The 12,681-nt window shown below is 40.9% G+C and overlaps 1 protein-coding gene across 2 annotated transcripts; it reads left to right on the plus strand.

Moving 5' to 3' along the window:
• Positions 1-789: 789 nt before the first annotated feature.
• LOC119560206 (fibroblast growth factor receptor homolog 1) lies at positions 790-8,755 on the plus strand. Of its 2 annotated transcripts, none has more exons than XM_037873569.1 (2): positions 790-1,199; positions 5,405-8,755. In XM_037873569.1, exon 2 carries the CDS (start codon positions 6,018-6,020, stop codon positions 8,205-8,207), a length of 2,190 nt encoding a protein of 729 aa, XP_037729497.1. In that variant the 5' UTR covers positions 790-1,199; positions 5,405-6,017; the 3' UTR covers positions 8,208-8,755. The 2 variants fall into 2 exon arrangements, with proteins under 2 accessions (XP_037729497.1, XP_037729503.1); XM_037873575.1 differs by lacking the exon at positions 790-1,199 and adding an exon at positions 4,669-4,863.
• Positions 8,756-12,681: the final 3,926 nt, after the last annotated feature.

Below are 12,681 nucleotides of genomic sequence, written 5' to 3' on the forward strand. Positions count from 1 at the left end.
TTCCACCTCTTTCGAAGCGTGAAGAAAGCCTAAGGTTGCTTAAAATTAGTTTTAAATTGATAACTATTTGTTAATGCTGGTTTGATAACTGGTAATGACTTGAAATTTATTTTGATATATTAAGGTAATCAAAAAATTTGAATAATTTGCAAAACAATCTATTTTGATAAACTAAACTAATTTCTTTCAAAATGACCTTTCCATATTGTCAATATTATAATTACTTTGTAAGGTATAGCTACCATTTAATGGATTTGACATTAATAGAGGTATTGCAGTAATCGTGTTATAAGGGATCATTGGTACAGTTCCCGAGTGTTTAGTACCCTCATAATGATATTCATGAAATTTTTCAGTGCGCTCGAAATTATGCAACACTTTGTGCTGGTCGACCCTCGTTGAGATATTTCTTTCGACTCAATTGAACGAATTTAGAACGAGCGCGGTCTCCGCACTCAATTACATTTCACTTTCCAAGGGAAGGCCGCCACCGCCACCGCCACTCAGATACACACATGTGTATCCCCTAGCCCCTATACCATACCATCCGTACATATCCCAGTTTTTCGACCCTTCCTCTCTTTCTGCTGGGATTATACAATGTGTGGCTGGCGTTCCGTTCAATTTTGTGTGTTTTCTGTATTTGTTTATGCCGCCGCCGCGAAAATACATTGCAGAGATGTGTTCTCCAGCAGAATGTTGTGATGGGGGAATATGAATTCGTTTCATTTGTTCCCTCATTTAATTGAAGAGATTTATTTCGCAGAGCTGGCTCGGTTCGGTTCGGTGTTCTGTTCAGTTGCGATCGGACTGCGTGCCGTTACAGTTAGAAAATCGGAGGAAAATCGACATCGATCGATCGAATATATTATCAATAACTATGTTTAACAATTATTGCAGGCAGTACGGTATACTGTAAAAACACATTTGGAACCAAGAACGAGGCGAAGAGTGAGACAGAGTCAAGTGTGCAACAGTTTCTCCTTCTGTTTAAGTGCCCAAGTGCCATATAAATACGTACTAAAACATTTGAAGAATTTTAAGTGGAAACATTCTCGAATTCTGTGAACTTTCTCAATTGTGTTTTTGGTGAAACATTTACAATTTAAACGAAGGCGAGAGAATTTCCTACGCAGAGGCAGAGACACTTTGGATATTTGGCAAGAAGCTTTTTGTTTTGGAGCAACGCACATTGTGAGGTAAGTCTTTAAAAATATATATGCTTTCGCTACTATACGTATGCATCGCTTTGGTTTATTTTGCTTTTTTGCGTAATTGCGCAAATCATTTGTTTGGTCTACTTTTTGATTGACCGCGCACAGCAATTTGACTTTTCACCCAAAGGCCAAAATGTGTAAAAAGTGCTGTGGTCCCATGTTGGTGAACCAAAGCAATTTGTGTCGTTTATCTCGCTGTGTATGTGGTCAATCGTTCAATTATCTGTTCTCTGACCACCCCATAACGTACTGAATATGGCCAGTTCGGGATTTGAGAGCCCCATAGAATACGTTTTTTATTTAGTTCGGTTCTGTTATGGTTCATGATCAAATTGAAAGCACTTTTCCACAGGGTTCCCATTCTAATTTATATTTATTTATTTGATTTTACAACCTAACCGAGCTGAGAACATATTTCAAATTCATAATTTAGTTTTCTGTTCTGTTTTTTTTTTGTTTCTCAGCTTGACTTAGGGAATGGCTTTTTGTTTATTAACCAGCAGCATCTAGATTCTAGAGGGAACATGCAATATTTTCTAGCCGCGTAAACAAACATTTCAACTTGTCTGCTCTTTGTCCGACTTGCTCTATATCTGTGTGTATATGGCTATAGCTATTTGTATATATTTATCGGGTATCTGTTTTGTCGGTCGGGAAGCTTTACGATGCCATTTTCTCACTGTCTCGACTTCTGTTCCGCTGCCTTTGGCAATCACTCAATTTGCTCCCTGACGATCGTCGTTCCTTACTTTTCTCCTCTCTGGTCGGCAATCGTATTTATGAATGATAATTAAGGTTAGGTTTGTTTAGCTGATTGTGTGGCCAATTCCTGATAATCTCTCATTCCAGGTGGGAAAACCCAATAGCATCGGAATGATCTTTTGATCTTTAGTGATAATGATGTGAATCATTACCGATAATTGTGTTTATGTGGGTATGTTTAAACAAAATGTTATACACACTTAAGTGCAGTTTAATGGTTTAAAATATTTCCAGTTTCTATAAGATTGGAATTTATAATTTTTGTTTACCATTTAATTTTTTTATTTTATTATTATTATTTCCGTTTTCATAAGATTCGATCAAACAATTTTTGTTTACCACTTGATTTTTTAAATATTTGCTTCTTATTGAATGGTCTTGTTCTTAATTCATTCCAAATGTTTGTTTTCATTAGTAGAGGATAAACAATGTTGTATAAACTTTCTCAGGAGTGATTCCATATACTTTCTTTAATTCATTTTCTTTAAGAAATAAACCATATTAATTCAAAACGAAAGTACTTGCTACAATAATATTTTTTTTATAAAATATGATTCAGTTTTGTCTCATATATTTAGAGTGCTTGAGCCTTCCTTTAAAGTAAAAGATATACAAAGCACGCACTTCATATCCGAAAAAAGAAATAACAAATAACCAAGTATAATTAAAAAATAAAACTGGGTGACATGACTCAAAAAATTACAGCATTAAAATTTTTCTTATAAAATATGATTCAGTTTTGTCCCATATATTTAGAGTGCTGGAGGCTTCCTTAGAAGTAAAAGATATACATAGCATGCACTTTTTATCCGAAAAAAGAAATGTCATGACTCAAAAAATGACTTTATATTTGGATCAAGTTTTTTTAGCTAAAAGTTTTAAATATCATTTTTTATGTTCAAATACATTTTAATTTGATTCAAAAGACAGATTAGAGTCGTGATTGGGTCTTAAAAATATTTCTTCTGGAATTGGAAAATCTTTAGCTTCGCTTTTTGATAAAGTCGGTTCGTACACTCGACCTCTTGCTCCATCTGCTTCTTTTCGTTTCCCCCATGGGATCCAACCTTCTCGCTGTCACGTACTGAGTGGCATATGGTGGATGGATGGATGGATGGATGGATGGACGAATGGATAGATTGGGTGGCTGGAACCTGCCGACGAACCGTGCGAAATAACAGACTCGTGCCGGTCTCCACTTGGTATCGTATAAGCGGAATAAACTGCGAGGTGGCGGGGTTACCAAGTGCGTCACTTGGGGTGAACCCGTGCGAGTGTAATGGATCCCAAGTGACCGCCGGTTCAGTTCGACAGGAGGTGTACGTTGTTTGTATACTTTGCAAACACTTTCCGCACCCTGTTTGTTTATTTTCGGTTATTTCGGACTGCACAGGAAATATACTAAAATGTGCGGTCGTTTTTCGATGGAGGTGAAGGTCAATTCGCCGTAGGGGGATAGGAAAAACTATTCCATGTATTTTGGGCAGTTTCCGATTTGGCGGATGGCTTCCTGGAAGTCCAAATTTTGGATAACCCCATCATCATCCCGTCGACGTCGATTTCGACTTCCCCTCGAGAGCCGACGACAATGTCTGTGCAACACATGTGGCACGATCTTAGGTAGATGTGTATGTGGCTGATGCTGATGATGTGCCCACATGTTGCAGTCAACAATAGAGCACCAAATGCAAACCGAAACAATATTTGCCCTTGTCTCCGACTCTGACTGTAGGCGTGGCCCGGGGGGCGGGAGAACAGAGACAACACAACTCAGTAGTCTCTTTGGCCGTTATTTTTGTTGCTTTTAATTCCTTTAATTTTTTGTACGCCAGATGTGGGCTGAATGCGACTGGAAAGATCACCAGAACAGCGAGAGAAACTGTGTCTGTTTTAATTAAAGATGAGAGAAATACTCGGGGAAAACGAGAGCTATAGAGATACAGAGGGAGCATATGTGAAAAATTAAGGCTGCCGTTGAAAGCGAAAAGATGCGGGACGCTAAAGGCAACGACCAACAAAACAGAACCACAATAAGAATGGAAATGCGACTTTTTCCGTTTTGCGACTATAGAGTACCTGACACACCGATGCTCTCAACTCGTTCTAACAGTTTTTAAGCATATACTAAAGTTTTAAAAATTTGCAAGCTTTTATTTGTAAAAGAAATATATATCTTAAAAAATTAATAGTAAAGGGCCATGATCCCCCAAATAAATATTTCCTTTTTTTAGTGAAAATATTCAAAGCACAAAAAGTTTAAGTATCAGAACTGAAACTAAGAAATTAACAGCATAACTTTGATTTACTTTGGACTTTTAAGCAACAAGTATATGTTCTTAAGACCAAATTTCCCTTTTATAATTTACCAAAATTCGTATACACCTATCTACGCCACAAATACAGGGTATTAGGCATTGGAAGTATAACGGGCAAAGTGGAAGCGACTCGAGGGCCCACTAAATTGAGTCGTTCTTCCCCGACGCCGGCGCATTGGGTAGGACTATTATGTGGGAGAGATGAGATAGTGAAAGAGAGAAGGGCGATCCGGGGAGAGAAAGAGAGAGTGTCGGAGAAATAAGAGAGAGGGAGATCATGTGCGATTACTGGGAATTGGAATTGGCATTGGGCATATTCAGTACATCGGACTACCCAGACCAATTTGGAACACTTTTCGTTCAGCTCCGTGAAAATTTACAAATCGCTAAAAGTCGGGAGCTATTTTCTCAACCCCTCTAGAGAAACTTGAGTGAAGAGTGGAAGAGTTGTGCAAAAAATAGAATGGAACATTAAACAGAACGACATTTGAGGGCGCTCTTCTTATATATAGGTCCCATCGTCAAGCAAACCGACAACAAGTTGAAAAGAGTTTCCTCTCGCCAAAAAGGTAAACGTCAGGACAGGTCGTAATTTTATGGCGATATTAAAAGAGTGCCAGCCGAAAAATCTTTATGTGCCCACGGCTATAAAGCTATTTTCAAAATCGATAAAACATGCAACGCGTAAAAGATGAAAAACCTCAGTATTTCTTGTTGTATTTGCCGCACATTCTGAGCTCATTCCTCTGGACCATTTTTAATTTATGGCACGCGCTGGACAAAAATCAGAAACCGGGTACACGAGAAATGTTGAACAAGTTACCGGAAATGTGCGCGACATTTTAATTAAGCTCGCCAAATGGAAATGGCCTTTAATCGAGTCAAGACCAAAAAGAATCTCTGCAGAGCGTCTGGAAAGTTAGCAAACAAAAAGTGCCTATAAACAAAATGGAAAGGAAATTCCTTGAGTCAAAGAAACAAAGCGGATGCATCGTGTACACTTCCTATTCCACATATATTTTTGCACTTGTTTTTAAGATTTTTAAAAATGTTTTCGAGTAATATACTCAACGGATGTGATCATAAATCTAATCGTATGCATTCTTCCAGGTGTTGCAGTCACATCAAACACGATCCAGAGAATCCACCCTTCATCCAAGCTGCCGAATGATCTATGGAATCTGCGATCATCCACGCCCACGAGTGGAGCTCTTTTGGTGACAAGATGGCTGCCATAAATCCATCAACTCACTGAGTATATCACACACAACCGCCCCCTCCCCGCAATAATTATAAAAGCCGGGCGGCATTGTTTTTGGTGGAAAGTATTTCCGTTACACCAACAAGATATAGTGATCATCAAGAGGATCATCATCATCATCGGCATCCGATTGCAATCGTAAGAGGAGTGTAGGAGTGGATCACTTCAAAGGCACACATGTTGCACTGAAGAGGCAACTGTAGTTGTTTCCATTATAAATTAGAAACTAGAAGATCACCGATCTTCTTCCGGCGCAAGCGAAAAAGGGAGAGCAGTCCATGTAGAGCGGAGTACTCTAAAGTGGATTTCCGGTGAATAAAAAACCAACAGCACATGCGACAAACTCCGGCAAGGGAGTTGCAGTTGCAGTTGGAGTTGCTGCTGCAGTTGCTGTTGCACTTTTGAGGGTGCTGCCTGCCCTTTTTTCCTCTGGCAAGAGTTACAAAAATAAATATCCTAAAAATGGCTGCTGCCTGGAGTTGGCGAGTCAGTCCGTTGACGATCACAATGAAGTGCGGATCGCTGGGAGTGTTGCTGCTGGTGCCTCTAATTTTGCAGCCATCGTTGCAAGTTGAAGGACGTCGCCATGTGGCCAGCAGTCAGGAGCTGTCCAAAGATAGTTTGGCAGCCAGGCAAAACAAAACTGTAACGAATAATATTACCAATCAAACCACCAATCAAACTGTAGCGGATCTGGACGATGGCGGTGCGGATGATGATGATGTTAAGGCTGAGCTTCCGGAAAGTGGCACTTCAATGCCCTATTGGCGGAATCCCAAGAAGATGAGTAAGCTGCACTTGCGACCCTCCGGCTCTCTGGTCACCTTCAATTGCCATGCCCTGGGCAGTCCGGAACCCAATATCACATGGTATCGCAATGGAACCGTGGAACCATTCACCCGCGCCTATGGAACCATCAAGCGGAATCGCTGGACTTTAACTATGGAGGATCTGGTGCCGGGTGATGGTGGCAACTACACCTGCAAGGTGTGCAACTTGTTAAATTGCATTCGTTACACCTCCCAGCTGATCGTCAGCGATCGGGTGAATCATAAACCCATCCTGATGACCGGACCCATGAATCTCACACTCGAAATTACCGAGAGTGGCAGCATGGACTGCAAGTATCTGTCGGATTTGACCAGCAAAAAGGCCTGGATTTTTGTGCCCTGCAAGGGAAACACCAACTGTTCCAACAATCGATCCATCGTTGCCGAGGATCTGGATAGGCTGGACTTTGTGAATGTGACAATGGAGGATGAGGGCTGGTACACCTGCGTGGAGAGCAACAGTCTGGGCCAATCCAATAGTACCGCCTATTTGCAAGTGGTGCGCAGTCGTACGGATATGCAGCCCGGTGTGGCCAGTGCCACTCTGAATTCGGCCAGCTTTATGTACATCTTTGTCTTTGGTGTATGCATTCTCATCCTTATGACCGCCTTGTTTGTCTGCTATGCTATGCGAAAAATGAAGCATGAAAAGGTGCTGAAACAGCGCATAGAGACTGTACATCAGTGGACCAAAAAGGTGATCATCTATAAGCCTGAGGGTGGCGGAGACTCCAGTGGTTCCATGGACACCATGATCATGCCAGTGGTGAGAATCCAGAAGCAGCGCACTACTGTCCTTCAAAGTGGCAACGAGCCGGCTCCCTTTAATGAGTACGAATTCCCACTGGACACGAATTGGGAACTGCCCAGGAATCATCTCGTTTTGGGCGCCACCTTGGGAGAGGGAGCCTTTGGGCGAGTGGTCATGGCGGAGGTCAACAATGCCATTGTGGCGGTGAAAATGGTCAAGGAGGGCCACACGGATGACGACATTGCCAGCTTGGTGCGGGAAATGGAAGTGATGAAGATCATTGGACGTCACATTAATATTATCAACCTATTGGGTTGCTGCAGTCAAAGTGGACCACTATATGTGATTGTTGAATACGCACCTCACGGCAATCTGAAGGATTTCTTGTACAAAAATCGACCCTTCGGCAGGGATATGGATAGGGATAGTTCACAGCCACCTCCATCGCCGCCGGCTCATATGATCACCGAAAAGGATCTGATCAAGTTTGCCCATCAAATTGCCAGGGGAATGGATTACCTGGCCTCGCGACGATGCATCCATCGAGATTTGGCAGCCCGAAATGTCCTTGTCAGCGATGATTATGTATTGAAGATAGCTGATTTTGGTTTGGCAAGGGATATCCAGAGCACGGAATACTACAGGAAGAACACGAATGGCAGGCTGCCGATCAAATGGATGGCCCCAGAATCGCTGCAGGAGAAATTCTACGATTCGAAGAGCGATGTCTGGTCATATGGCATTCTGCTGTGGGAGATCATGACATATGGACAGCAGCCGTACCCCACTATCATGTCCGCGGAGGAGCTCTACACCTATCTGATGTCGGGGCAGCGGATGGAGAAGCCAGCCAAGTGCTCCATGAACATCTACATACTCATGCGACAGTGCTGGCATTTCAATGCCGACGATCGGCCACCCTTCACGGAAATCGTAGAGTATATGGACAAGCTGCTGCAGACGAAGGAGGATTATCTGGATGTGGATATTGCCAATCTGGACACGCCGCCCTCGACAAGTGATGAGGAAGAAGAGGAAACGGACAACCTGCAAAAGTGGTGTAATTACTGAACGAAACTTACCAAGGATCCCGGAAAAAGATCAGATCGTCAAAAAGAGATTATTTAGAAAGGGTTCAAATGTCTATTTAACCATTTAAGCGGATTCCTAAAATATCTTTTAAAGATCTAAGGTTACAAAGAAAAGTATCATAAAATCCCAGGACATGTCTAGGTAACTCCTTCGAAAATAACTATCTAAGCTCGAATTTATGTATATAGCTCTGATATAAGTCTGTATATCTTTTGAACATTTTACCAAAATTGCACCAAAAGCGTAGAACCAAAAAATAGAAGCAGCTCGAATTTATCCCCACTTCAGCTGTTATTTTAAGTATATTATAGAACATATCTTAGAAACTAGTATGATTACTAATAAGCTATGATTAAGATTCGGTTGTATTTCTGTTGTATTTCTGATTGTACTGATCTTTGTAGTATTCGCAGTTTTATACTCGCTAAATTATACTCGTAGCCCATAAGCACAACAATGTTCTATCTTAGAGTTAGTTGCATGCCTGCAGTGCCTTGCCTTATGAAACAATAAATGTTGTACACGAACTTGTATTCGAAAATATAATCATAAACATGAGCATAACCATAACCAACCATAGCCGAAGAGAGATGACGACGAGAGATCATGACGTCTCAATTTGAAAATCTGTGAAAAAAATAACACTCGATTTGAGGCGCACGAGGCACGCGCGTCACTAAACGAAAAATGATGAATGGAAAGGCCTGCGGTCCACTCTGTTGTTTTTTTTCTTCCTCTTAAATATAGGTATTTCTTTTTTTTATTTTTTTCAGCTCCGAACCGCCGCTGAGGTGTGAGGGGATTAAGGGGCTGGGGATCTCAGGGGTTGGGGTCGCGCGGCGGCGTTGGCGGCTCGTTTGTTGACGCGCTAAATGCCAAGAGCGTCGGCGATGCAATTAGACGATAATACAAGGCCCGCAATGGCAGAAGAAAAATAAGTTTATAAAGTATTGTAATTGCGGGAGATTTGTGGAGTGTCCGATTTTTGGGGACGTCGGGGTTCCAGGGGTATTCGCAATGATCGGAGTCTGCCAGGGGCCAAAAGTTGGCCGACTTAGATCTGTGGGCCGTCGTGGTCCCAGCGATCTTGCAACATTGTGTGTGATACTCGCGAGATATATGGGCATTGGGGCAAATTTAAATTAAAACTTGTGTCTTGATTATGAGCCGGTATAAGCCAGAGATCAGCGGTAATTGCCATGACTTAATGTGGGTGTGGAAGCCAACAGAAGTCTAAATTGATATTGGCTGGCGTACTTATTCATCGTTTAACCTGTTGTGAAGCCTAGATAAACGTATTTTTATTGAATATGAATTTAATTAAGAATATCGGTCAAGTTGGTTTAAGTGAACATGAAATTTATTATTTTTCAACGACATTAAATCTTTGAAACGTATTGTAAGTATTTTTTAAAGCATCATCATTATGTAAATAATAATTATTAATTATTTTTTATTTCTCATGATATCATTTTTCTGTGCTATCATTTTTTATATAATATAAATATATCTTTGACACAATTTCTTCGCTTTTGGTAATGGACACTTCTGAAAGCTTGTTTTATTCTTTGCCTAATGCCCCTTTGATCTCATTATTCTGACACCTAATAAATTCTGGAAGCTAACAGTACCGTATTAAATTGTCTAATTTTTTCCATCGCCTATTCCATCATAGACTGCCTTTTGTTTTTATGACTTTGTATTTTTCAGTGACCCACTGGATTATACGACGACATTTTCATCGCTTTCCATGCGTGGCCATCATTAATTAGGCGGAATTACCCGTAGAGGATCGCCAACGCATCTGATATTATGATGATGACGAGCGGCCTAGTCCAATGATTAATCTCAATATCTTTTTGTCTAAGGCACACGCTAAACTGCATTTTCGATAATTTATCAATTCGAATGTTTTTTGATTTTGAGGGACCCTAAAATTGTTTTGTCTGTTTATTAATTAGGGTCCCTCCAGCGGTGCGAGTGGGCGTGGTGCGATGAGCGGCTGTCTCCTCCTAATGATCGGAAGTTTGACACGTGTCTAGTGGGGATTAGAGCGTGGGCTGCCTGTTTTTTTACTGACCACAAGCGACGTGGGCCGCGGAGACCCCTGCAATTATTGCGTGAATATGTTAATTGAAATTTGTTCATGGAGCCATGGAAAACATTTCACCAACTTAATCGAGCCGGCTACCTCAGGAAGTCTATGATCAGCTCGAGTATGCGGGCACTTAGCCACTAGCACCAACATAATTCGTGGCGATCAGCCGGCCATCGATCGATCGTTGGGTCTATAAGTCTGGTCGGTAAGTCTGGTCTGCAATCTCTGCAATGTGGCCGCTGTTGCCTGTCTCGAGTGATCAATTAATTTTTGGCCAAAGTTGGCTATTAATTTGCATGCGCCTTTTATACCCTTTCAAGGGGGGATTCAAATTATAGGATCAAGAATAAAATATTTTGGTATCAACTTTGATTTTTTTTAAGAATATCATTAAATTATTATTAAACTACTCCCAATTGAATAATTTGTATTTTTGTATGATATAGTTACAAGTCAGACCTATTGTTCCTATAGGAAGTTCTAACTTTTGTGGATTAGGAAACAAAATGATGTCTATTGAAGCTCTTTAATATTTTTAAGTAACAACATCCTGAAAAAGGGTATTGAAAACTTCGACCTTCCAAATGTAGACTCCTCATTGTTGTGTTTGCTGTGGTCAATCGTTTTTGGCGATCGGACAGCGCACAGGTTGACTGGTGGAGTGCCTGCTGGCGGACTGGGTTCCATTTGAAACTATTTTAAAAGTCTACAAATTGCCTGTCTAACGTCGATCGTCCAGATCGTGGCCGTCAGTCAGTCAGTCAGTTGGTCGATTGCACGGTTTGAGTCTGACCTCGTCTTGGGGCTTTTTGTTTGGAAAGGCGGACCGAAGGCAGATCAGGCAAGTTGAGGTATCATTTCGCCACCGACATAATTGGCGCCTTTTGTGGGGATAATTCAGCGGAATGGAAAAAACGGAGGGCAAAGTTTGACAAGTGCTTAAAGCACTAGGTGTTTTAGCATTTCTATGGATCCATTATTTATCGCTCGGAGCTTTGAGCAGCAATTTAACCTGAGCAGCACCGGAAGTGATAAATTAATAATAATTCAATTTGTTTATTTGAATAAGCAAGAAGATGAATCAGTTTGGCGCACCTGTCGGCAGAATGTTGATTCACAGTGGAATCAGCCTTTTCCCTAGGAACTGAATTGCTATTTCTTTTCCAAAGTTCACTGGGGCGTATGAGTAATCTCGAGTGGTACTTCACGTGTTTCAAATGCAAATTTTACGATCATTCATTCATAAAACTTTACCCAAAACTAACAAAAAAAACACAACCGATAAAGCTGAAACAGTTTCAAAACTGACAAACCGGTTCGACAATTCTCGGGCTAAAAACTTTGAATGATCGAAAACAAGCACACAAAATCTTTAACGATTTTGTGCCTTTTTACTACAGCAGCCATGATCACTTGACTTGGCTTACGAACTATGCAAATCCAGCCAACATTTTGCCATGTGGGCAGCAGTCGAAACCGAATCGAAAACTGTGACATAGTCTCTGTCTGATTTTTATGAATGAAAACGAACGTGGAGTGGAGTGAATTGGAGGTGACAACGCTGAATGAGCCGATCCAAGCAGCGGATGTGCCTAATTAACATTGCTGATTACATTTTGTGTGTTATTAATTAGAAATACTCGAATGCTCGCATAAATTTATGAGTATATATATTGCATTTGCATTATAATGAGCGAAAGGCAAAGGCAAAACGGTACGATGAGTTGAGATTCAGTAATTCATTTTCTCAGCTCTCTACCTTATTTTGTTTGTCGCCATGGTCCGTGGTCGCTGCATCTGTCGGATTTGTGAAATCATTTTCGTTGAGTTGCACAAAATTACGATCCAAACAATCCGTAGCGAAAAGGTAATGCCCTTCGCCGATCTTGGAGTGCACTTGATATTTTGATATCTTGTGAATAATAATTAAACTTAAGGATATACTTTTTAAGAAAATTATTAGTATGGTGGATATGTTTAGTTTATTCAACAAAAATAAATTATTAATATTAATTTTAGATCTATCTACTGATTTCCCAAAATATATCTAGCGGATTTTTATCAACTGGTCCCATTTTTATTAACTGATCCACCCCTTACAGAGCATCCATGCTAACCTGCAGACTCAATTTCCGATTCGCCATAATTTCAGTTACCCAGTTCCTTGGCCGCAGCCTTCAACGATCTTGTATCCGACTGACTTTTGAGGGTCTTCTTTTTCGCCGTTGCCTTTCTGCTACTGTTAAACGCAAAATTTATGAACAATTTTCAAAAGGAGTCACGCGTTAAATGTACGACACGAACTCACGCGACACTCCCAGGGGCGGAGAGGATGGGGGGCTATTTGCACCTGGA

Source organism: Drosophila subpulchrella, chromosome 3R (assembly GCF_014743375.2).
Source record: "Drosophila subpulchrella strain 33 F10 #4 breed RU33 chromosome 3R, RU_Dsub_v1.1 Primary Assembly, whole genome shotgun sequence".
Classification (NCBI taxonomy): domain Eukaryota; kingdom Metazoa; phylum Arthropoda; class Insecta; order Diptera; family Drosophilidae; genus Drosophila; species Drosophila subpulchrella.

Excerpts from the sequence above, each read along its gene's own strand:
- LOC119560206 (XM_037873569.1), top strand. The coding sequence starts at position 6,018 with ATGGCTGCTGCCTGGAGTTGGCGAGTCAGTCCGTTGACGATCACAATG.